Source organism: Biomphalaria glabrata, chromosome 9, assembly GCF_947242115.1.
Source record: "Biomphalaria glabrata chromosome 9, xgBioGlab47.1, whole genome shotgun sequence".
Lineage (NCBI taxonomy): Eukaryota > Metazoa > Mollusca > Gastropoda > Planorbidae > Biomphalaria > Biomphalaria glabrata.
The window spans coordinates 23,410,456-23,438,404 of record NC_074719.1 but is presented as its reverse complement, the minus strand read 5'-3'; the positions used below and the strand labels follow the sequence as shown (position 1 = coordinate 23,438,404).

The window sequence follows — 27,949 nt, the reverse complement described above, 5'->3', positions numbered from 1 at the left end:
GCAAATAACTGATGACACAAGTATAAATGCAATTTAACAAAGATTAATGAAAAAACATAATTTTATTTTGGGAAAACACATTGAATTAAAAATATAAAATGACAAAGGGAGGTAATGCATTTTAAAAAAATGTTACAACAATGAGCTGCTATGTACAAATGAAGTTGATTCTACATCTACTTAGCAATGTGAAGGAAAATTCAACACAAGTAGACTCAACAAAACAGTACACACAATAATATCATAATGAAAATTAAAATGTTGGTTCCACAATTAATACTTAATACAAGACAAATGTGGCCTCCACATCAACCCCTTTTAGCCACCACAACCTCCACTCTTAGTCTTTCATTGCAGTACTTCTCAAAATTGCCAGCGCGACTTTTGCCACACATGCACCATGATGCACTATCAGGAGAGGAGTTTGCAGTTTGAGAAGCACTGCCAAAGTTTTTCCATTCACATTGCTGCTGCAACAGTTCATAAAAGTAATCTCATTACACATGAATGGCACTACATAACATCTAACATTAAGTGTTGAACACAGAACTAGGTACTGTAAATGCAGTGAGAATATAGTGCTAAAATGGTATGACAAGGATCTTTGATTAAATACAAAAATATTTATATGACTATAGTATGTATAATAGTTGATTATTATGTTTCAACTAAAGAAATCAATGATTAGTGTGAGAATAAAAAAAAAGGAAAAAAATCATCACATCTTTAGACCCCCAAAAAATAAGCTACTGTTGTCTTAAATAATTAGTTCAGAAAAACAAAATGTATACCAGTCAAAACCTAGAATATTTCATCTGAATTAAAACATGTCAACTTGCTTACATAATGAAAAAAATCTATTAAAAAATGATTAATGCAAAATGTATTTAATGAACAAAGCTGCCTTAGATTCTTTTAATAGAAACATTTGTTTTTCTTAATAAACATGATCTTTTTTGTCCACAAAACAAATTACTAGAAAATAATATTGTTGGTGTCATACAAGTGGTGTGCTAGTTTTAATTTTTTTCCCTCATTTTTGTTTTTTTTTAATTAAATCATATATTAAGTCACATAATAAGGCTTGAAACATTATACTTGCAAATCAAATTAACTTTATCACATAGCATGAAACAAAAGTATAAACATAAAAATAAAAAATTCCATGTGGAATTAAATATTAAAAACAATGAAAAAAATCATACAGACACTTTAAACATAAGACAATTCATCAAACTTTAAAATTGGATTAATACATTTCTTCCTGTAGAAAAACAAGCACATTCACTACCAAACATATCCAGACTTTACTAATTCAATAAAATATACAATATTGCAAAAAACGGTGTAAAAAAAATAAAGTCAATAAATACAAACTTAAAAAAATATAAATATTGTTTTGTTTAGTTACTTAATGAGTACAATTGTTATATTTCTTTTCATATTTACATTGAATCGAAATGTCAAAAAAAGTCTATTGGTGTGTAACAGCTAACACAATATAGAGTTTTATATTATGAAATTGTTTGATGACATATTGAGCCATAAAGAATATATAAATGAGTAGGCTATATTTTTACAACCAATAGTTCAATAGGTAGGTAGGTAGGGACCTATGTAGTCCATAAGAAGATTACTGTTGTTTGTTCTGTTTGTAGACAAGTTCCAATCCAAGTAAGTCTATTTTCTTGAAGTTGATTTCATTGACTGAAACAAACAAAAGGGTTCAGGTATAAAGAAAAAAAAAATTATAATAATAATTCATTACACATTTTACTTTTTTTTTGGTGCTACAAACTGTCAAGGCCTGAAATAAGTAAATATACACTCAATAAAAACACTAATTATCTTCTTTCACAGCCTTTAAGTCATCTTGGTTATTTTCCATGATTCTTAGAAATTATTTTGAAATCTTTTAATGGATCAAGATTGTAAATAATTATAATTACACTTGATCCCATATTGATACAATAACACTTCCTGTAAACTTTTTTTTTTTAAGTATTTTGAATATTATTCTTGTTTAATTATTGTTTTTACATACACAACTGTTGCTACTACTGAGTTAGTTGAGATCAACTTTGATTCAAAACTTTCTCAAGTAGGTCACTAACTACATTTGACAGTCATTTGATGGGACACATATTTATCAATCAATTTTTCAGTCTAGTAAAAAAATAAGCCTTTAAAATTAGATCATTTAGCATGACCTAATAGTTGCAATATTTAATATACATTTCAATCACATCACCATTGAGATGTCCCCACATACTGGAAACCATTAGGTTAATAAAAAAGATCTGTTTAAGTATTTCATTGCACATAAATATTTCTTCCACTGTTTCTAATATTTATTTAGTAATAAAATGTGCATTTTTTGTATTTCATTTTGAAAATAAAAAAAAAAAAAAACTGATTTTTAAAGCCCTACTTTGATTAATAATCTGCTTATTTTCATTGTTATATTTACATGAATTTGAGAAATAAGGGTGGGGCTACTTTAGCTTTGTTTCCTTAGTTTGCGAACCACTACATAAGCCAATTAGGCAAGGAAGAACTCACCTTGGCAATGTTGATCCCGGTCAGGCTCTCAACTACACTAGGTAGTTTCTCCATAATGCTCATCACCTCATTGGTCAGTTTGAAGGCACCAATGTCACCTTTACCACTCGAAACCATGGTTATCTTCCTGGCATTGGTCAGTGGTGCAGCCACTTCAGCAGCAATCTAAATAAGATTTTTTTTTTAAAATATATAAAGCTTTTCAATCTATAATGTGAAATAAAATTTCAGATGAAAATATTTGAAATTATCATTTTTATGGAAATTTTATGTATCATCCAAAAAATTTAAAACATAAACTGGACACATAATAGAAAATTTATAAATGATGACTCAAAGGTAGTAGTTCTAATCATTACTATTTAATTTTTGTATTTTTTTAATTTTATTATTATAAAAGTCTATTATGAAAATGCTTTTTTTTTCTTTTCTAAATTTTCAATGCATTTTATCAAGGCTTCTTAGATTAGTCTGTGTTTGTTGACAATAGCTTTTGGATGAAATAGCTTAAGACACTGAACTATCAATAAAGGTATTATCTGTAGCATAAAATACAAATTAATTGGTAGCTTTGTCAGCAATCTAACAAGCCCATTCTAAATTCTGAATATACTTGTTATTATGCTACAGATATATTTAAATAATCAAATAGCTAACCTTGGGGAGAGTCTCCAGGACCATGTCAATCATGGCAGCATCTTGATAATCTTTCCAAGCATCAGCCTTCTTGGCCATTTGCTCAGCTTCAGCTTTGGCACGAGCTTCAATAGCAAAGGCTTCTGCTTCACCTTTCATCTTCAAAAGGAAAAAGAAAATATAATAATAATAATGAGAATGACTACTCGTTCATTTCTAACATAATAATAATAATAATCTTTATTGTCCGTACGTACCATTATTTACATAACAGATGTGAATATGTCAAAAACAGGAAATAAATAAATTAAAGCAACACAATGTAGGGAGTCTTGAGAACTTCTTATACAGTTTTGAACACTTACCCTGATAGCTTCAGCTTCAGCCTCAGCTTCCATGACAATTCTCATCCTGAAATAAACAATAAATAACATTTTGTGTTTATGATAAAATGATATATATATATATATATATATATATATATATATATATATATATATATATATGTGTGTGTGTGTGTGTGTAGAATTTTGCGACAGAAGCTATGACACAAGAAAAAAGTATTGCTTTAGCTATCAGTTTTTTTTCCTAAATAATAGCTAGACTGAAGCAGATGAAACTAAACAGCTCTAAAAAAAAAAAAAAGCCAGGAACACCAGGATTGAATACATGAAGAGCTTTAGTGCATCCATCCTTAATCAGATCAGACTGTGCAACATCCTGACAATGAGTGTGACACACAAAGCAGGTCAATTAATTTAAAAAAATAATAATTTTCCTTGCATTTATAAATCTATAGTAAGAAACATTGTTTCATCTTCTAAAAGAATTTTTTTTTTTTTTTAAATGTATACATTTTTCAAAAGAGGCATCTGCAACAATGTCAACTAAAATTTTCTTGAAATAGACTTTTCAAAATCTCTCTGCTAAAGCAATTCTTTATTTTTTATGTCAAAACACTCACATTTCTACTGTCATACATCACTATGAAGACAACAGACAAATTCTGAAACAAGGCGTCTTTTTTAACAGAAAGATTATCTTAGGATAATCAAGCTCATTTTAGATGTACGTACAATATATGTTTCATGAGATCTTTTATGACTTAGCAATAGTAATCTGGAATCAGCAGCAAGAGGTTTACTAAAGGGATATTTGTAGTATGATAGCATGTAGTATGTACTTAAGACTGTTGTAATGATAGTCCTGATGGCTATCATCCACTGCTATCCTGCAGGAGTTTTATATTAGGATATAATAATCATCATTGCTGAATGAAAGTCTAAAACTTACAAGTCAAATCATAAAATTATTTTCCAATATCAAACCATATAAAAAAAAAAAGGCTTCATTACCACCATTGTAATAGATATTTTCCAATGATGGAAAGATAACTGTATGATAACTATTGATAATCAAAATAAATCTAAAGTAAAAAGCCAGTAGGTGATAACAAAATAAGGCTATTATCCTATTCAGGCTCTGTAGTATCAACAGATCTGCTGTGTTCATACACAAGTAAATCCTCAGACCTTTCGTAATAGACAAGCTTCAAAACTTGAAGTGTCCCAATCAAACTATTTTAAACCCACTTAAAGAAATAAAATAGTAGGAGATTATTTGTTGTGTTTATGGTAAAGACCCTATTCAAACTGGAATTATTTTAACACGTTTTGAAAAAACAAGATATTTCAAACATAACTATGAGTAAGAAAATAAAGAATTTTGCTAAATTACAATTGCAATGGACAAAAGTATAACAGCTAAACTACTGTCAAAGTTTTAAGTCAGACAGTGCACACCTGTTGGCTTCAGCCAATTTCTCAAGTCTGAACTTTTCAGCTTCAGCTGGCTTCTTAACTTGAGCATCCAACTCTCTTTCTCTTCTGGTAATCTCCTGCTCCTGGACCTGAATTTGTTGGGCCCTCTCAATGACAGTCACCTGCATGTTTTCTTCTCGAATTCTTTGTTTGGTTTTGGCAGCCTGTGAATCGCAATGGAATGAGCCTTTACATTATTACATATTCATAAAATAATTTTAGAAAATGAAGATACATTTTAACCCTTGCTTTAAAAAAAAAAAAAAAAAATTAAAGTGATGTGATTAATACTTATCAAAAACAAATGTTAAAATATAATAAAAAGAATCCCATCAGAATTCTTAAAAATCATGAAACTACACGATGAGAAAATAAAAATTATTAACCTATAAATTGGTAACTCAAAAAGTACCTGCAGTTGGTATGCTAAGTCGGCCTGAGCTTTCTTGGTCTGCACTTCCATGTCATATGCAGCTTGTTTCAGTTCAAAATCTCTTCTGGATTTAGCTATTTCAATGTCATTGACATATCTAGCCTGCATACGCTTTTCTTCTGCTATGGATTCCTATTAGAAGCACATTAAAAATATTATTAAAAGTACATCACTTCCTTTTCTTCCATAATTTTGAGTTATTTTGTATATTTTAAATTAACCAATATTTATCCAAAACAATTTTACTATATATATGGAAATGACATTGCAAAATTTATTTTTTAAATTGTATAACAAGGCCATTGAAAGAGTCATGAACACATAGAAATACTGACATTAATAGAGAACAAAATAAATTACATTTATGCAAACTATTTGACAAGGTTCTTTTTTTTTTCTGAACCAATCAACTTTAAATATTGTGAAAGAAACCCTATTTAACAATTACAATTTTCTAAAGGTGCTAGTTATTAAAACATAAAAATGGAACTTAGTTTTTTCTTAAACATAAAATAAAATGAAAAAGTTATATTGGGATGTACATGAAACATTTAGTTTGAATAAAAAGTCTATGAATGACACAGCATACACTAGACAAAACTGAAGTATCTGACCTATTAGCACTCAAATAAGTAATTGATCATTACTATCACTAAGAAAAGGAAAAGAGTGAGAAGGAACAAATCAAATCTCAAAAAGCAGAACATGAGTAAGGTACATAGTTTACAAATAGTTAGAGGACTTTGTTGTTTGCAAACTAAATCTCTAGACACATTGTGAAGCATAGGGCAGAACTAAGCCCCACCTTTCTACCTTCCAGACAGGAAATAATGAAAAAAAAAAGAATATAAACTACTTTTTAAAATACTTTAACAGTTACAATAAAAAGAATGTCTGTCTAACACAGCTATTGTACTTTGCATTTTAACTACATAAAAAAGTTATTTTGGTCTTCAACTAACAATAAATTCTTAGTGATATTCATTGATAGCAATGAAAACATTTACAACATAAAACAAATTTTCTAATTTATTTCACATTCTATAACTTTTGAGAACTTAGAATTATGTTTTATCCAGTCAGATTTAAATCTTCTAACATTCTGTATTTTTCAATGTTACAAAAAAAACTGTCTTTTTATTCACCTACTCAAAACTGAATGTACAGTACTTAAAAAGCATAATTTCTGAATTCTGTTAAGGTAAAGAATGAGATACAAAACACACACTAAAGCTTACAATAGTGAACATTTATCATTAAATTCATTCCATTTAAGTTATGTTTGATCAGCTTTACCTAATAAATTTTTAGCTTTACTTTCAATAGTTTACTTTAAACAAAATATTTTTTTGAGTAAATTGATTGTTATTATAATTTTAAATCCTAATAAATATTTTAAGCTTGAATTAGAGATAAAGCATTACAAAAGATGAAATAATAAAGGCTTCAAAAAAGAGCATGTAATGGATCAAGTGGATACTAAACAGCACAGTGATGTTTGGGACAGGACAACATACCCAAACACAAGATGAAGATGCAACAAAGATCTAAGTTTGTATGCTAATACATATAAAAAAATAAAACATCAGTGATACCGAGAAAAGACAACCATCCATATGACCAGAAGCACATTGCAGAATACCTTTATGCCAGAATCTCTCATTGCCTCAGCTTCTCCTATTCTGGCATCTCGTTTCACTTGGGCAGTTCTGGCCATCCCCAGAGATTTCAGATACATCTTTGACACAGTGGGTAATGGCATGGGCCAAAGGAAGTGAGAGGCCAAGAGAGCAAGAAAAGGAAGATAACATGGAAAGTAAACATAGAGAAGTGTAAATCAGAAGAATGAACAAAAAAGAGGAAAAGATCAAGACAAAGGTTGGAAAAGGGGCAAGTTTGAAAAAAGAGAAAAAAAAGAGCGATTAGAAAATAATGTCAATATGAAGTAAAGATATGAACATTTTAAGAAAGGCTGCTGGAGTGTTGTCTTCTGAAGACCAGCTGAAATAAAGTCATCATTAGCGCTGTAAGAAGAGATATAGTTTCCAATAAAAAGATAACGTCACCTTAATACCAGCATCTCGCCTGGCTTCTGCTTCACCTATGCGTGCATCACGCTTCACTTCTTCTGTTCTTTTTTTACCTAAGGACATCAGGTAGCCCTACAGACATTTATAGAACAAAATGTCTCATCAAAATTTAGTGACAGGGATATATAGCTTCTGTAGCAGGAATGAGCTTACACCAAATGTATTGCTTATGTATTAAAGAACAACTAATCAGTTGGTGAGTGGAGGAATTTTTTGACACAATGTATTGAAAAAAAAGTCATTTATCTGGAGATAGATTTTTTTTTTATTGAAAATCAAAAGGAACATTTTTTTTTCAAATTATTTAGACATTTTTATGAAAAAAAAAAAAAAAAAGAATGGCACTGAGAAAATGTGAATCAATATTTATAGGTAAAGGTAACCCTTGCATACCTTTCCATGTGATGATGTAAAGGTCTTCTGTTTTAACAGGAGTGTCATGTGACCAGCACAACAATATGCATTAGGTAGCCATTAGAGTTGGGTGGGATCGGGGTATCTTAACTATCCCAGATCACTTTTATTCTAACTCGAGACCACTAATTTAAGAATCCAAGCGCTTTACTACTCAGCCACCAGACCACTTAAATACTAGAATAAATCTCAACAGTAATCATTTACACAATGTAACATCTCTTTAATAATTCAAGAACAAAAATGGGAACACAATTTATAGGACATAATAATAGTTGTTTCAAGCTATTGGATCCCATCATGTCTGGCCCAAGTAACACCAATGACTATGTTCTTGTATAGAATTTTTTTTCCATTTGTTGTAATATCAATTAAAAAACAAGTGTATAATTAAAAATTAAATGTTAATATCAAAATGAAGAGACACATGAAATAAGGATCTTGATGAAACATATGACCACCTACCTACACAGTTTCTGTTGTCAATGAAAGCGCTGTGCTGATAGAATATTACCTTAAATATCTTTTTATACCGTTTCTTTTCATAATGTTTTGTCAAGTAAAAATTAAATTAATAATTATAGAGAAAGAGAACACATGATATTGAGATCGTACTAATCTTTACCTGTGAAGATACTGATAATCAAAAATGTAACTTTAAATTGAAATCTGCTAGAATTTATCACTAGACTATTTTCACACTTAAAAGAGTTGGAATTCCTTTTAAATACATATATGAAATAAAAATAATATATATATAAATAAAAAAAATATACATGAATTATAAAACTGATATTCATTTTAAGGACAGACCAAACACAAATGATGGTTACAGCTCTCTTATTATTTTAGTACACTGGATCTTCCAAGTTTCTGTAGCAGGCTAATAAATCACTTTAGTTCAGATTTGGGTTATTAATCACTTCTTGAGTATTTCTAATATTTCGCTTAAAAGAAAATTATAGATTTAAAAAACAAAATGTTTAGAGCTACTAACTCATATTGAAATTAATTTCATCTAAATATGAATCAATGGTTAAAATAAGTTGTGTTTTGTTCTCAATAATAATTACAATTATAGAACTCAACTCAGAACCTACCTCTTCATCTCTAATATCCTTGAGAGTGTAACTGACCACATAGATGCCCATGTTAACCAGGTCAGATGAGGCCACTTCAAAAACAGCTTTGGAAAACTTTTTACGATCTTTGTAGATTTCCTTTTATGAAAGATATATTAGTTGTGTGTGTGTTTTTTTTTTATTTTTTGGCACAGTGTACTTTTTGACAACATAAACTAATGTCATAGTATGCATTTGTAAGAATGTCTGAAATCTGTCCAATTTGTGTACTTTTAGCTAGATGTTTCATAATTCAATTTTGTTGGAAATGGTTACAATGTAAGATGAATGTTAATGCTATATATGCTCAAAATTGACTTTTTCTTTGGTCATGAAATGCCTGCAGCTAACTAGTATACTTTTCAGCTAAGAAACATTTTATTCTTTACTTATCAATCTTTTTCTTAAAATGAAGAAATTGAGTTTGAATGATGATGTATACAAACTGTTAGAATAAACACACAAAAAATGTTTTTATATTGATTATAACAACTTACCTCCACTGTCATATTGCCCATGATGGCTCTTTGGTGGCCCTCGAGAGTTTCCTGGGCTACTTTTCTTATATCCTTCTCTGACTTACCCAGGAAAAGTTCACAGGCAGCCTGAAGTAGTTTATCATTGGTGCCCTGAACTTTGACCTGAAACCCACCACATAGAGTTCTCATTTTGGCAAATACATTTCTAGATAGTACACTATATTTAAAATGTTGTTATTGAATAAATATAACCAAACTTCCATAGTTTCAAGAGATATCTAGTTAAAGAGCATCATAATCACACACAAAAAATATGCTTGTGAGAGATGGTGGTGTTTTTTAGTCTCTTTAAAATACCTCTTTAAAATACATGCTTGAAAGAAATAAAAAAAATATTTTTAACTGCATGATTTTTTTTTTCTAAATATTTTTTATTAATTAAATGTTAAGAACATTTTAAAAGACGACTATCAAAATATACACACACCAAGCTCACTATAAAAATGAAATGACTGTATTTCTTTGCTTAAAGTAAATATGTTTACCTTTAGTGCAAAAATTAATTTTAACATAACATCTAAAACTTCCTAGCCTAAACCAAACATAATCAACAGCATTACAAGAACATAGGGAGAAAATGAGCATGCCACGACTACAGTAACATATAACAGAAAACAGGTACAACAGAACTTTCATGACACCAAGTCAACTTACAATTTAAAAATGTGTTCAAATGAAACTGTTTGCAAATTTTTTTCCAAAGCTTAATTAAATGAACTCTGTCCACATTATTTCTCTCATCTCCCATTCTCAGTTCAAGATGAAACTGAACATAATTATTTATTGAATCAATAAAAAAAAATTAGCTAGGAAGTTAATTAATAAGTGGTAGTTAATTTATTTTGTTTTAAATGGAAAAGAGATAAATCTTGCAGTACTGTGATGTGGCAGTGATTGTGTCATTATTTCCCTTATATGAGCTTTTTTTTAAAATGTAATTTTAATATTTGTGTTTTTTTTGGATGGGTATGGTTTAAGGAAAGTTGGTGGGACCAGCAAATATGTTTTGTTAAAGTTGTGTTGCTTTTTTTTAACCTGATACAAATCAGATATATGCAAGTTAAGCGATTCCGTTAAGAAAACTATTTTAATAATGTTGTCTTACAATAAATGTCTCCCTCTATCCAGTTTCCTTCTCTTTTTCTTATTTTAAATAACTAACAAATATTTTTCTTGATAGTCTAGAAAATTAATAAAAGAAAATATTCTGTTTTGGTTCAATCTATTTTTGCACCTTACAATATTCATTCTATCTTAAATAAAAAATAAAAGCAAAAATAATTAAAATGTATATTGCTGCTGCATAATGAAAAACAATGGAATGAGTTTAAAATTGAATGCTAGCTGGCATCGAATGTGTTTAAGTGCATGTCTACAGCTAATATACAACAGGGTGTATATGAGTAACAAGGAAACAGTCTTGCAGTTGAGGCACACAACAAAAACAAAAAGGGGGGGGGGGGGGGGACAAATTCAAGCAATATAACTAACAATTACATTACATACATACACAAATCTAACAAATTCCCTACACCAGTGATGCTCAACCTAATTCGACCTGCGGGCCATTTTAATTTTCGACTTTTGTGTTGCAGGCCACATGACCGAAAAGGTACAAAAACGAAATGAAATCAACCTGAAACTATTTGATTAGAAACTTACATTAATGAATAGACATTGGAAGTTTATCTATCTTTTTTCTACGCGTCGGAAAGTGGCTTCATTTCTTTACTTAAAATCTGAGCAACATTGTAACTAGTTTTACCAAAGGCTAATTTTTTATGTCTTTTAGCAAATATTCTCACAAATCCTTTAATCTCTAGACTTAGTTTAACCTTTAACCATCTTTTATTCACAGCTCAAACCAAGAATGCAGTCCAATTTGTTTCATAATGCTATTTATATGCTGCTACACTTTCTTAACAAATCAAATATGTTGGCTTATTATCATGCTCCTCAAAAAAGTAAAGATCCAGGTAGATTCTACATTCCCATTTCATAAACAAACAAATGTTAAAGGTTAATAGTGAAGGCCCTAACGTAGGAAAAGATATATATCTTTACCTTTTTTTATGAAGGGTGATTTTCTACACTGCATCACTGCCCTACACCATTTTACATCTTCAATTTCACCACAAGCATTCAGCATTGTAAAGTTAGTCTGAACCTAATCATGAGTCCATCATGTAGCTGATAATGTTCAGTTGAGACCATACATGAAAGAGGACAGTGGGGAGTTTAATGCTTCAATATATTGCTACAAGACTCAGCAGGCTAGAATTGGGGGGGTGGGGGGTGGAAATGGTTCTATTTCTTTTTTTTCCCCCTGTAACACTCTTTAGCTTACCTGAGCAATGCCAGTGACAGAGATAGCTACTCCTAGCTGGGTGTATACATTACAGCTTTCTATGGTCAGCGTCATTGTATTGAGTGATAGTCTGAAACATGGGGGCAGGGGGAGATCAAACACGAGCACACTACTTAAGAATTTAATATAATTTCTAAAACAAAAGGCAGGAGAACTACACAAAGCAAATTTAGCCTGTGATTGAATTAAGATACTTCTAACTAAACAAAAGCAGTCCAGTTACTATTATGTATGAATCTTTTTGTTTTAATATATGTATTTAAAAATTGATATTAAAAATGAAATATGTTTATGTTTCAACATTTTTGGGTAAAGTGATGTATTACATGTTATTTTATAAGAAATCCTTTCCTAGATGCTACAACTAAAGAAGGGAAAACTCTATAGATATCATTCTAAAACAACAAAATAGAGAATAACATCAACACTTAACATTGACTGCTCTTCCATAAACACTCTCAGTGAACAGTGAAAACAATAAGACTCTAAATACATAATGACAAAATGCAAAATTAAGATTTCTATTGAACATATTCTCAATTCTGTGTTTTGTAGGAATAGAGAGATGTGATTTATATAAATATTCCAAAACTTAAAAAAACAAAAGCCCAGGGCTACAACATAAGAAACACACTTGCAAAAACAAGACAATAATGCTGCTGAAACCTACATGGCCACAAGAGAGAGGAAGATGAAGGGCACCAAGAGCTCAGCAGGAGAGTACAACTTACTTGAGCAATACCTGTGACAGAGATTGAGACCCCCTGTTTGGTGTATACTTGGGGGCTCTCAATGGTCAGCGTCATGGTGTTCAAGCTCATTCTTGCAACAAGAGAATGAGTGTATGTGATAAAAGTGCAGCAGAGAATGAGGATGTAGACAAAATTTGAGAGAACAAATGCAATTGAAATGTAATACAATATAAGAATTTATCTCGATGATATCAATTGTAAGTTTAATATAAATATTTACACACAAAAACTTTATAGAAGATTTAACACTGTATAATAGAATCAATTGTAGCAATGTCAAAATAAAAAGCTTCTGTCTTATAATCCCAGTATCATCTACAACAAAATATGCGCTCAGTGTGTTAGCAGGATATAACATAGATGCTGAGGATACATATTGTTACGAATCTCACTATCCAGGCTCTCTGCAAACTGCACCATACACCACCAACTTAAAGAACTTGACAAGTCAGGGCTCCAAAATAACGTAAAGATTTAATGTCCATAAATAACAGCCAATACTGTACAATTGGCAGCACGTAGAACAGTACAAATAGCTCTGCGATAACAAATATCTCTCCGATAACACCGTTCCGCCGCATCAAGTCTTGCGCTGGCCTCTCCGTCTCGTTCCGGGCTTGCACTGGGTTCAACAGTTCGGGACTGACTTCACACACTTGGGTTCGTTGTGTCGGACTCGATCACAGACCAAGATCAAGACGCCGTTCGTCTCAACTGTACTTGACAGTACTCCGCACTGAACCGTCGTAATGCTCCGTACAGAACCACACCGCTGAACTGTGCTGTAGTCGACCGTGTTCTGAACTCTTGTCGTGAACCTCCTTTCTGAACCAGGCTCTGAACCCCTGCCGTGAACCGTCTTGACTGCGACACCTCCGCTCTTATATAGGGTCCCTACTGGCCTTCTCGAACCGGACAGAACGCCGCTCGACGTTTCTAGGTGGTCAGATGACTACAACTCCCGTGACGCTCCTGAGCTCTGTTCACGACGTCGATCCTTCCCGGACCGCCGTCGATCCTTCCCGAACCGCCGTGTTGACACTCGTCTCGGCTGACCGTGGTAAATCGTCACGGTTGACCGCTCGTCTAGCGCTGGCCTAGGGCGATTTGCGTCGGCTGACTACACACACACCACTACCCCTCTCTGTGCCACCACCAAGTTTATAACAATATAAAAATTCCTCAGCAATTCATGTACTAAAAAATGATTTGTTAATGTAAAGCAGTAGCTTCCTAACAGTATAGAAATTTTTATTATCATGTCACTAAATAGCTTATAAGCTGAATTTTCATAAATGTAAGTTATGTCTTTTTTTTTAAAGTGATTTTCTGAAGTGCAAACAGCAGCCAGCCCAGCACACTAAACATCCTTTGACCTATGTTTGTCAGTTGCAAGGGATTTTCTGGCATAAATGGGAGGTAACAGAATAGCAGTTGTAACAAGGTATTTTTATCAGGCAGAAAAACAAGGTAGCCATAATCCTATTCAAGATGACACAGGAGTTCAAAGGAACAAAGTGTGTCAGAATCCCTGAGGTAGATGTTGGTGTCTTGGTCTTCTTCAAAGAAAGGTGCTGATAGTTTTTTGTTCATGTTTGTTTATGTTAAAGTCATTAGGCCCAAAAACATTCTCCATACTGTCTTCAATAATGGCAATAGATGAGCCAGGTGGTTAGTGTGTAGCATGAAAGTGGCAATGTGCATTGGTATGTCTAAGACTCACACCAGACTTTATAAACAAGCTTGGAAACTACCAGCATTAGAGAAATAAAAAGAAATATCAGACATGAAAAAAAAAAATACAATCTTGCATTACAGCTAGCAGTAGAGGTGTGACAATCAATTTATGAGATTGTTTGTAATTTAAGGCAATGAATGTAATGTAGCCTGAATTTCAGACAATTAAAAAAAAATGGTGTAGCTTATGTTTGAAAAAAAATACATTCATGGTTATGTTTCAGATATGCATGAAATTTACTGATCCTCTGAATGACAGTTTTAACCAAGTGCTCATAACTATCTTGTATATTGAAGTTTAGCTTATTTATAGGTTTTATTAATCATTTGAACTCCTAAATGTTTAAAAAGTATGACATAATATATACAACTCTATTCTATATATATATAATATAATATAATTAAAAAATAAAAACAAATGTTTAAAAATGAAAAACAAAACACATATAAGTGACTATTATTCAAGCAAAAATGTCTATTGCCTCTGTTTGAGTAAGTAGAATAAAATATTACTAAGCATCCTTGCATTATTTAAAATATGGTGGTTTGTGTGACAAATAATAAAGTACTTACCGTTGTAGCTTCTGTATTCCTGGCCAGACAAACACACGACCACCAGGAATAAATACTGAACGCTGGTGGCAACATCCTAATAAAAAAAATAATGCTTGACTTATGAAATGGGAATCCACAATATAATCTATTTAAATTAATTATTTTAATGGTAAACAGTCGCTATTCAGACAACCCAAGCCCCATACAATTTATTAAGTTATTTAGTATCAAGGTTCTAGTTAGAGTTTATTTTACTCAAAAATGTCTCAACATCTGTTTGGATGTCTTACATAACATCAGAAGACATTTTTATTTCAATGTTTCAAGGAAAATAGCACCCACTAGCAACTTCACATGTTCAATTTTTTATATTTCTGGTTCACTATATATTTGTTTTGTTATTATTTTTTTAAAATAAGTGGAAGACTTTTTTTTAGGTTTGATTATTTTTCATTTAATTAAAAAAAAATATTTTAAAACGTATATAATATATTTAAATATTTAATTTTGCATAACTATTTTGAAAGTGATGTGTATAAAAACTGTCTAGACTTAAAGTTTAGAAGGCAGTCACTCTAGTTCTATAGATATGGATCTAGTCTAGTCTGACCATTGAGAGCCCCCAAGTATACACCAACTTTGTACTAAGACTTATTTACACTTATAGTCTATTAATGCTAGAGATCTATATTATTTAGAGTCTTAGTATATAATATTATGATGTGTTCAACATTCAACAATCAAACATGTTCTGTTATTTCACACTGATATCATGTGAAGTGCTTGTCAATGGTAAGTCAGTCATTGGTTTTCCTGGCTGATTCAGGCAACTCATTCTAAGTGATGATCTATTGCCGATGTGCCAAAAAACTCAAACTCACTAGGATACTAGCCTGCTAGGGAAGGAGCACTTCGAAGTTCACTAGTAAGCTAGTAAAAAAGTATGCAATATCATTTGAATATCATTTTTAGTGGCCCCCACAGGGGAAAAGACGCTATTAGTTTTATGTGGCCTGTCTGTCATTCCGTCCCATTTAGATCTCGTAAACTAGAAAAGATAGTGAAAAACAGACATCTTAATATTTTAAACCATTCAAAGTTCTCATTAACGGCTACTTTTTTCTTTTCTAAAAAAGCGAAAAATCTAATTTTTTAAATCACTTATAAATGCAAGTAGTTTTTTCATAAAAATAAACCACTTTTACAACTATTCACTATTAATAGTAACAAACACGGGAGGCTCTATATTAGGGGAGACGACAATTTACCATATTTTTAACACATTTATGCAAAGACAATTTACCATATTTTTAACACATTTATGCAAACGGTTGTAGATTTTTTGTTAAAAAAATATTGTTTTAACATCTGTATTGTTACGTTTTGTAAGTTCTATTATACTAAGTACTCTATATTTACACACAAAAAATGTTTACTATTTTTTTCAAGAGAAAAAATTTATTTAGTTATAACTATTTAGTATGCATATAAGTTGGACATAATTTAAAACAACAATAAATAAGTAGTTTTTCATATTTAGTCGCGTGAACTGTAATGTCTGTAATGCATAATTACTAGATTTATATACTATAATATAGAGCACTTAACCAAAGGAAAATTTTTATTTTTTTACCGAAATGTTTTTTTCTTGAGGAATAAGACTTTAAGAGTATTAATATTGACCCTTTACAAAACAATTAGATATTCATTACAAGTCATTAGTTAGGCCAGGAAAAGATCTAACTTCACATTCACCAATCCTTTACTTTGGTCTGCTGGACCACTGGGACTGGGGCACCATACAAGATCTGTTATTTGTGACTGTTAACAGTTACATCTATAGTAGATTCTTATATTAGGCACACCGTATTTGGGAACTAGGTCAAATTTTTATTTTATTTTTTTATTTGGTGACGGTTTAACTTACAAAAAAACTGAAAGCAGATTCTTATTCTGCAACTAAAGGACTATAAAAATAGCTCAGTTTCTTTGAATTACCACTCATAGTCAAGATTTTATTTTAAAATAAATCAGGTCACTTTATGCTCCTATAATAAACGCAGTTTTTGTGCTTTCTCCTTTAGCGCACATCGAGCACCGTTAAGAAACACCACTATGTTATTGCTAATAAATTATATCTATGTTAATTAAAAATTATTTAGATTGTATTAAAAGAAGTAGATTCACTTCTCCAAAATGTATTTATAGTATATTATTGCCTTTCTCTCTCTCTCTCTCTATATATATATATATATATAGGCCTATATATTTATATATATATATATATCGTTTATAGTTTATTTATTTATATCTGCCTACCTATATAATCTATGTGTAGAAACAGACAGAAATAAATCTCTATAAATTATAGATCTAAAAATTAATTATCATAATTTAATAAACATGATAGGTTACATATGTATTCTCTCTTTCTTTTTAATTCCCATCCAAGGACCCTCTTCTTTTCATAATTTGGATGTTCGTTTTGTTACACCTTAACATCCCCTCCCTCCCATAGATGCTTATAATTCTTTTCATGACTCTCTCCCCCTTCCCTCCACTGCCTGTATGATAGGTTGTGACACTACACGCTTAGTGTATACATTTCCTCACCGCCAGCACTCGCCTGGCGTGATCACCTGCAGTGGGCATGGTCTCTGGCTTCAAATTAGCAGCCCACACTTTTTCTTTCATTCATAAATTATATATTATATATATCTCGATCTAGGTCATGTTTATTCATTGAAAAAATCATAGATTTATTAATCCCAGTAATATTTCTTATTACGATTTTGCCTTGTGCACTATAGGAGAATGTGTTAAATTCATTATTAATGTTGAAACACCTCCTTTTTTAATTTTATTTCACAGCTTACGGAATAAATGTGATTGAAATGTCTTTCTAAAGATGTTTGGAACCTTTTTTTGATATATCCATCAGCCTACGATCAAACAGGCTAATAATATAGCCTTAATCCCTTATATGGGTATGAATTGCCGGGGGAGGTTAAAACAATAGCTTTACATACTTGGTTACAGAGAATCTAAAAAACTGCCCTCTGCTTTGGAAAAGCGGAACAAAAATACAGGAACTTATCTAAAATTGGACATATGCACTGTCCCGAAACGTCGTTTTTAGCTCCAAACATAAAAACAAATTAATTATAAACAAAATAAGTGACGTGTTTCTTAAAGGAGAATTCGATGAGCTGTGCCTAATATAAGAAGCTACTATAGATCTAACCCTTTTTCTCCATTCTTCTCTGTCATTTGACATCATTTTTGTCTATGCCTATGAGTACTAATTATAATAGTCTGCTAATAGTAGCTATGCGAAATTCCCGGATGTTGACAGTTTTCGACTCGCGGGAAAAGTGGCGACGCCATTTTTCATGTTTATATTTATTAAATTAAGGGTGCTATTGATTTAAACTAAACAATGAAGAACCAGTCAGTATATGAAGCATTTTAGACTAGTTTTTTTATTTGTGAATATTTTTTTTACAATAATTAAAAAAAAAATTAATGAAATTAAAAAAAAAAGTGTTTTTTTTTTATTTGGCCGAACTTTCGTAAAAAGTTCGTCATTTTGTAGATCTAATACGTGCTTCAGGTTGTTTTGTCATTTAAAAAGTTTGTTTATTCTGGAAGATAATTTAAATGGCCGTAAGTTGAGCAAATTTCATTGTAATATGTTGGTATATGCGATTTTTGTCTAAATTCCTGTGAGGCAACAAATCATGACAAATGTGACTTTTTTTAAAAAATGGCGGCAATGGATCAGACCTCGAGGTTTTTCAGTTTTGGCAAATGATTGCATCCAAAAACCATTTTGTCAAATAATATTTTGAATTAGTCATGTTACACGTGCATTTTCTTATTAATTTAATTTATTCTGCTTCCTATATAGCCGGTTATGTCTTTTCTATTAGCATTTTGCTCAAGCATGTTACATGTTAAAAGGTGAAAAAAAAATCAATTTATCATTACGGTCACGTGACAACAATGAACTATTTTTAGCCTTTTTGTCTGTAGTCAAGTGTAAACATTTAGAATCTAGTCTAGAGTCTAGATCTATTTAAGTATTTACATTTCGTAATGAAATAGTGATATCTAGATCTAGATGTCTAGAGTCTAGATCTATATGTGAATTTTAGATCTGCTTAGTTAGATCTTGATCTAGATCTAAATGTTTTTGAATCAAATTACTGCACAAACAAAATCTAGATCTAGACTCTATACTAGACTTGACTAGACATTTCTAGATTAACTATTTTACTCTATTGAATTTGATTTGATAGATCATGAATAGATTAGTGACTTACTTAGTCTTGATTAGATCTACACTACTAAAATCTACTTTATCAAAGTTTATCTATATCAATATCATTAGTCTAAGTTAGTCATTATAATTTATATGTTATAATGTTATATCTAATCAGACTAATCTATAATCTATATCTACTAATGATCTAATAATCTAAGTCTAAATCTAATTATCTAATTACTTGATCTAAAATAATCTAATCTAATTCATTGGCTATATTATACTTATAGAATAATATAGATTATAGATCTATTATTTATTTATTTAGACTTTCTAGAATATAGATCTATATTATATATATATAGACTCTAGTTCTATATAATACATACTAGATCTATATAGATCTAGCTAGATGTCTTTAAAAAACTAGATCTATTAGTATTACTATTATTTAATTTAGAACAATTTGTCTATAAAATTTTAAATAATATTACACTAATTACAGTTCTAATACAGACCCAGCCCAGTCTATTTTACTGACTCTTATTTCTATTATATCTACTCTGACTATATTTATATTTTATACTACTCAACTACTGTATTAACTAAATTATGTATTAAAGTAGATCTTATCTAACTACATAAAGAAGGCCTATCTATATCTAGTTAGTTAGAATTCTATACTAGATTGACTAGATGTAGACTACTTTAGATCAGTAGATCTGATTAATTTTATTTAAGACAGTTTGATTGCTTTATCCTGTAATCTTAATTAATATTCATATTAGAATTAGATATTGGCTCTAATATATCTATATTAGTATGGATGGCTGCCTGGTCGTGCGGTTTGCACGCTGGACTGTCGTTCAGATTTATCGATGGTCCCGGGTTCAAACCCTGCCCGCTTCCATCCCCCATCGTCCTGCGGGAGGTTTGGACTAGGAAGTAATTATCTTCAACTCTGAAGGAACATCCGAAACATGTAAAACATTTTAGTATATATTCCATTCAATATATCTAGATAGATTGATTAGAATTTTTTTATTTTTACATTTTACATTTTTACATATATGTTAATCATTCTGATTGCTATGATTATTATCATACTAATGCTATATGAGTATGATAGAAGTGATGATATAGCAGCACATAATGATCATCGTGTCACCCAGGCCATTGATATATATATATATATATATATATACAGGGCTTTTTTTTTTTTTTTGACAGTACACATTGGTACGGCATACCAGCACCTTTTTTTTGACTATTTAATTCTATGATTAATATAGGCTACTTAAATTTTATATAATTTCTATAGATTGTAATTTAATGTTTATCTAATTACTAGATGGTCTAGAGCTACAATAGAATCAACTTCAATGTTTACCTAATTACTAGATCTACAATACAATCTACTATCAATTATTTCTCAAGAATTATTTTAAGATTTTCCATTGGATTATTCACTTACGCACCTATACTCTTTAACTGATATCATGCCAAGACAAAGAAAAAGAAAGCTTTCATCCTGTACAAATATTGAAGACACTATTTTCTACAAATTTCTTTATGAAAATTTTAATTATTCTGAACTTACACCTGATGACAATAATAAACTATGCCTAAAAGGACATGTCCTCCTAATTTATCTGCAAAATCACTCCTCTCAAACATCCACAGCTGAAAGTGTTGCTTCAATTTTTGGATTCCCATTTAATCCATGTTTGATTTCAAAAGTTCGTTATTTAATTCAATGCACCCTTGGAAAGTATAAAAATAATATAACAAAATATTTGTCTGAAATTCAAAACATTTGCTGTCAAATTTTTTATCAGTTACCTACCACAACTGCTTCTAACCCTGATTTAACTCCAACAAAAGTTATACAGCAAACTGAAATAAATCCTGTTTCATCAAATTTAAGAAGCAATGATGAATTAACCCCTCGCAGAAGACATTTAAAAAGACGACTTTCTTTTGTGTCCCAGGCAAGAAGTGAAGACAAGAATAAATATAGGAAAAAAATATGTTTATTAAAATCTCAAATCAATTCTCAGCCTAACCTTATTAAAAATCTTAGACGGTCTGTTCACCGAAAAAATGAGAGAATTAATAGGTTATTAAAAAAATTGCATGAATATGAAATTGCTTCTGGCAAACAAAGTTTTTTAAAATGTAAAAAATGTATTTTGCAAACAAAAAAACATCAAGAGATATTAAAAAAAATGAAATCATCTTTCAATAAAGAATTGGCTGTGAAGGACGCAATCATAACATCCCTTCAAAGTGATAAACTACATCTTGAAGATGAACTTAAAGAATTAAAAGAAAATAAAGCTAGGTCCCTTAAAAAAAATAAGAAAATGTATGATGTTATGACAAGATTAATGTTTTTTAATTGTATTTTATACCAAGCCCCAACCTCTTCCATCTCCCCTATAGTTAGTAGTTTATCACAGAGATTGGGTGTGCTTCTTGATTGTGTCCCTCACAGAACATCAGTAGACAACTTTGTAAGAGAACTTGGTGTTATTTCAGACCTACAAGCCGCTGAAGTTGCCATGAAAACACCACATCTAACTCTTGGGTTTGATGCCACAACCCAAGAGGGTGTTCTTGTCAATTCAGTACATCTCACCACTCCAACTGATACTTTTGTTATAGCTTTAGATCAGTTGAGTGGTGGGAGGGCTGAGGACTATGAAAAACACTTAATTGAATCTATAAAAAATTTAGCATATGTTTATTCTGATTTCCATAAGATAGAGTTTTCCACTAGTTATAATCAAATTATCAAAAATATTTCCAACACTATGTCAGACCGGGCATCAGTAAATCATGCTTCCATAGTTAAATTAAATGCATTATGGGGTAAAACCTTAAATGAACTTAATTGCCACCTGCACCCACTTGATAGTATTTCAAAAGGCTGCAGGTTGGCACTTAAGTCCCTGCAGACAGAAAGGAGCAGCCTTATTGGGAGTGACTGCATAGCAGGCAACATTGTCTTACAAATAGACAAACTCAGATATCGAGATGGAAAGGGTGACCCCAAAAATTTTATTTCCTTTCTACTAAATGAAAACTTACCCAAGGGCCTTATTCCACGGTATAGGGGAAATCGTTTGCACGTTTTTTTTCATACATGTGGAATATTGGTCCTTCATTATGACCAAATATTATCATTTTTAAAATCCCCTGCCCTTTCCTCTGGATCGCTGATAAGTTGCCTGCACAGTGACCTCAATAGTGAAACTGGGAAGAAACAACTTTTTGTTATGGGTGTGGTAGGGAAACTGTTGACAAGCCCTTGGATGAAAAAATTTTACATTGCGCCTGGTGCGCAAGCTGTTTCTCATCTTGGGGCTGTCACAGTCATTAAAGAAGTTCTAGCCCAAGTAGATCAATGCCTTAGTAATCCCTTTAGTATTTTCACAAGAAACCTAGACTTCTTTGGTGAAATCCTTGATGTTAATGATCCCATACTGGAGGTTCTTTTGCTCTGCCCTCAAGATAAGGAAGTTGAAAACATGATAAAAGCTAGTCTGTCTTCTATTGCAGAAACTATCAATAGGCAGTATAAAAGGTATCTTAGTATGAATGTGTCTGATCTGATGAGCACCCAGACAGAATCTGCTAGGCTACATAACATGGATTCTGAAGAGGTGATTGGCATGTTTAGTGCAGCCAAGAAAAAAGCACCAAATGCAACGATGTGCTACATGTCCTCTAGAATCCGTTCCCTAAAGAACAGAACTGTAGCCTATCTAGATTCTCTGAGTGTCTCAGATATGACTGAAAGGGTGACTTGGGCCATTGGTGTCTCTCGCAGTAGGAGGCAGGCTAATCGAGTGAGGACGTCAGAGGTGACTAAGGAGATTGCTCTGAGGGCGGAGCAAAAAAACCAGGAGACAGAACAGAAAGAAAGAAAGAAAATTGAAAAACTTTTAAGACAAGACAATTACATTGACAAGATTAAGGAACTGATTACTAACGTGACTGAACAGACTTGGATGGATGTGCAGGAATTGTTATCTGGAAATGTTATTGACAGGTTGATCTGTCACTATTGGTACAGTGCAGGCCCTGTATTATATAGTGGCAGGGTAAAGGGACTTAAAAAAGGAATGAAAGATGTATATTTGGTAAAATATTGGCTGGATGATGAGGATGAGAGTAGAGGGGTTGACTATGACATGAGCAAGTATCAGCTTGCCTGTGACATACTGTTCAAAGACTTGACATTACTGTAGAATAGTATTTGTTAACATCAAGGATTTTTCCCTACCCATTGACAAAAATGTTCCAGTTTCACTTCTGTCTGACTAACAGGGATTCTTTATAATTGGGTGGTAAAACAATGCACATAATAATATAACACACTAATAAATCTGTTAGCTAATCATCAGTGACTAATACATTTCACTAAAATAAATACTTTTATAAAATTTTCAAACTGTAAAGTTTATGTCATTAATTTTAAACATATTCTATACTATTATAAAATTAACTAGAGGTAAACATAGTCTTAATCCTTTTATACTATTTTTTTTAAGCTTTGAAATATTTAAAATAAAATAGTACCTTAATAAAAAAAAATATGTAAATAAAACTATCCAATTATGAAGAATGATCATTAAATATTTTATTTTTTTTTTGTTGTTGTTTTCAACAGAAAAGTAAATCCCCTATTTCTGTAAATTTGTAACAAAACATTTGTGTTGGGATTTTTTTTGATAATTTGATTATTATTCATTTTCTTCATGCAACTATAATTTTTAAAATTATAAAACCTACATATTGTTTAAATTTGTTTTCCCATTGCATCATATGTAATACTGCAAAGTTTAAAATTAATAATGCTACCTTATAAGTGTTTCTCTAGTCCTCCCAGTAGATCTGAAATAACACCAGTTGTTGTCTACTTGTACTTCACATTTTTTTTTATTGCGCTTTTTTTTCTAACACACTATTTTGTTTTATATCATCTAATTAAATAATTATCAAATTTAATAAAGCCAATTAACTATTTTTCTTAGCTATTTTTACTATACGTGGTACATCATCACTTTTTATATACTGTTCCATTTTAAAATTGTATTGATGGTTCATAAACAATTAATTTAAATAATGTGTAATGTAAAGCCATAACTTAAAATTAAAATATTTAATAATTTTTATAAATAATAATATTATTAGTTTTATAAAGTTGTCTTCACTTCAAGTTTGTGACTGTAAAGATATGCAAACTTTCCTTTTTATATTCATGTGTACCATTCAATATTAAGTTTTTTCAAACACAAATCATCATATTTCCTATTAACCTTTTATCTCTCAAACATTTAACTATCATAAAAAAACAACACTTTTTTTCCAATCCATTTATCATTAACCCTTCATTAAATTACACATTTAACCCTTCATAAATTCCCACATGTGCCTTATACTTTCATGATGTCCTTCAACTACTTGCATGTCATCAGAGTTCCTTCGGCACCATTTACTTCATCGTCATCCATTACATAATAACTTGCATGTCATCAGAGTCACTACTGCACCAACAAATAAGCCACCATTGACTTCATCATCATTATGTGCTGCTTACTTGCATGATATCTGCTTTGCTACGCTTGTAACAAAAAGAAGCCACCATTTACTTTATCGTCATCCAGTACACACAAACTTGCATGTCATCAGAGTCACTACGGCATCAACAAATAAACCACCATTGACTTCATCATCATTCTATGCTGCTTACTTGCATGATATCTGCTTTTCTATGCTACTAACACACAGAAGCCACCATTCATTTTATCGTCATTCAGTACTGGCTAATTTGCATGTCATCAGAGTCACTACGGCATCAACAAATAAACCACCATTGACTTCATCATCATTCTATGCTGCTTACTTGCATGATATCTGCTTTTCTATGCTACTAACACACAGAAGCCACCATTCATTTTATCGTCATTCAGTACTGACTAATTTGCATGTCATCAGAGTCACTACGGCATCAACAAATAAACCACCATTGACTTCATCATCATTCTATGCTGCTTACTTGCATGATATCTGCTTTTCTATGCTACTAACACACAGAAGCCACCATTCATTTTATCGTCATTCAGTACTGACTAATTTGCATGTCATCAGAGTCACTACGGCATCAACAAATAAACCACCATTGACTTCATCATCATTCTATGCTGCTTACTTGCATGATATCTGCTTTTCTATGCTACTAACACACAGAAGCCACCATTCATTTTATCGTCATTCAGTACTGACTAATTTGCATGTCGAGTCCCTATGTCATTAACAAATAAACCACCATGGGCTTCATCATCAGTTGGTCGAACTTAATTTCTATGTTATCGCATTCATCATCTACGTTATCGGCACAAATCCAGCAATCGTTTATGCCTTGCCATCTTACCATGCTATACTTAAAAATTAACATCATATTATCAATTTCCAAGAAAAATGTATGTAAGTAATTAATTTTTTTTCTATACAAAATGATTTTAAGTTTTTATTTTTTTTTAAATATACATGAATCTAAAGATAAATTTGTTTATCACATCTAAAGTTTTATCTTTATCTTGGTGTTGTTTTTAGATGTGCTATAAAAATGAGTGAGATGGTATGCTTCATTGATTTCATTGTTAGGCCTAAATTTAATTGCATCAGAATTTTTACATTTCTGAATGGTTAGACTTATTTCAATAATCTAAATATCATTGGAAGGATCTTGACAAGTAACATTTAATATAAAAAAAAATATTATAATGCCATGTTGAAATATAAAAAAAAATTATTTAAATTTTATGAAAATGAATATAATTTTATTCACTTTGATTTATTTTGTTCATTATGTTGGTAACAGTATATATGGTTCTTAGTGGTGTGATAAAGATTAGCAAAGTGTCACGCATTTTCGTTCAATTTTAAGAAAACCTCACTTAGTGTTGAGTGAAAACGCGTTAAAAAAAATTGTAAAAAATTAACCGTTTGGCATATAGCAATATTCTATATATCATTGGAAAGCTCAGGATAAGTGCTTCACTTATCTGTTATCAACATTTTGTTAAAATAGAAAGATAAGAACATTTTATTACAAAAATAAATAATGAGAACCTCATATTGAGTTGGTTAAAATTAAAAAAAAAATATATATATAAATAAACTGTATAAAAAAAATAAATACATTTATTAAGCACACCCTAAGCTTTATTTTGATATATAGATTATAGCAATGTGATAAAAAGTAGCGAAATGGTACACATTTTTGTTCATTTTTTCAGAAAATCTTGTGCCATGGTTTCCCATTGCTTCAATGTTAAGTGAAAACGCGTCAAAATTGTGTGTATTTTTTTATCTATTGGACCCATAATAACATTCTATACCTCATTGGAAAGCTCAGAACAAGATCTTTAATAATTTATTATCCAATTTAAAAAAAAAAAAATTTCAAAAATTTTGTCACATACCTACTAATAGAATTTCATTCTGATAATATTGAAACCTGCCTTTTTACCTGCCTGGGTGGACCACTTCAGGGGCCGATTTTCACTTTGTGTTTCCACACTGTCTTTGTAACCTCGTTATTTTTATGGTAATAATGGTTCATCACTGACATCAATGAATTCAATGCCAGTGCCGCCAGTGTTTTTTTTTGTACCTTTTTTTTTTTTAACTTTTACTTACTGACTTTAGAATATTTTTTAGATCTAGACCTAGATATCTAGAAATTTACCTGAGACCACCATCACCTCATTAGGTCCACAAGTTTCAAATCCCATGATGACAGCGAAATTACAAACGAAATAACTATTATAATATTTTTTGGCACCTAACAGAAACAGGTAACTTTGGATTCTAAACCCAATAATGAATAACAACAGAAGTGAAGTTATGGCTGCCAGCAGAATACATTGATTATTTTGCCAACAAGGGCTAACGACAAGGAGCTACTCTCATTGGTTATAATATATTTTCCATTGACTTAGTTCAAATTAATTTCGCAATTTAATAATGATAACAAAAAATAAATAAAAGTTGAAATAATGGGACTATATATACTAGACTCTATATATAATCCGCTCTCTATTTCTTTATTTTTTCTCTCTCTTTCTCTCTCTGTATAGTATAGTTGATAATGTACATAATAATAATAATCTAAATAATTAGATTTAGATTGCATATTAATAATAGTTTTAGAAAATAAGGAGGGGGCGTGGCCGAGTAATAGGAACACAGTTACAATCGACTGTGTTTTTCGCGATCTCTAAAAATCCAATAGTAGCCTACACTATATTAGAGCACGGGTTCTCAACCTTTGGAGGTCGAATGACCGTTTGCCAAGGATTGCCTAAGACCACCGGAAAATTGGATTTTTAATTAATTTTTTTTTTGATATTACTATTTTTTCTTTTTTTTTTCTTTTCGCTTTAAACGTGTTGTAACTAGCATATTTGTAGCATTGAAGTTATAGATTTACTTACTTAGGCCGTCCTGCGCCGTTCGGCGCATTAGGTGGCAAGCTGTCTCCCACATAGATATGTCGCTGGAAATGTCTGAAGCCTCCTCCCACCTGGTGTTCATGAAGGTGTGGCGCCAAGTTATACGATGACGTCCTTGTTTGCGCTT

The 27,949-nt window shown here is 31.1% G+C and overlaps 1 protein-coding gene across 2 annotated transcripts; it reads right to left on the bottom strand.

The window, feature by feature from the left end:
- Positions 1 to 43: 43 nt before the first annotated feature.
- On the bottom strand, positions 44 to 27,258 carry LOC106056765 (flotillin-1-like). Of its 2 annotated transcripts, none has more exons than XM_056042540.1 (12): positions 27,057 to 27,258; positions 15,046 to 15,121; positions 11,963 to 12,053; positions 9,574 to 9,717; positions 9,056 to 9,175; positions 7,518 to 7,613; positions 5,431 to 5,583; positions 5,001 to 5,182; positions 3,564 to 3,609; positions 3,220 to 3,357; positions 2,563 to 2,727; positions 44 to 1,707 (listed from the first exon to the last, which is right to left on the bottom strand). In XM_056042540.1, exons 1-12 carry the CDS (start codon positions 27,100 to 27,102, stop codon positions 1,681 to 1,683), a joined length of 1,284 nt encoding a protein of 427 aa, XP_055898515.1. In that variant the 5' UTR covers positions 27,103 to 27,258; the 3' UTR covers positions 44 to 1,680. The 2 variants fall into 2 exon arrangements, with proteins under 2 accessions (XP_055898515.1, XP_055898516.1); XM_056042541.1 differs by lacking the exon at positions 7,518 to 7,613 and adding an exon at positions 7,094 to 7,189.
- Positions 27,259 to 27,949: the final 691 nt, after the last annotated feature.

Bases quoted from the DNA above. Each gene is read 5' to 3' on its own strand.
- LOC106056765 (XM_056042540.1), bottom strand. From the start codon at position 27,102: ATGGGATTTGAAACTTGTGGACCTAATGAGGTGATGGTGGTCTCAG. The intron at 3,610-5,000 runs GTGTGCACTGTC...TGTTTATTTCAG, and splicing joins AAATTGGCTGAAGCCAACAG to GATGAGAATTGTCATGGAAG. The intron at 1,708-2,562 runs GTGAGTTCTTCC...TGTTTGTTTCAG, and splicing joins CCGGGATCAACATTGCCAAG to TCAATGAAATCAACTTCAAG.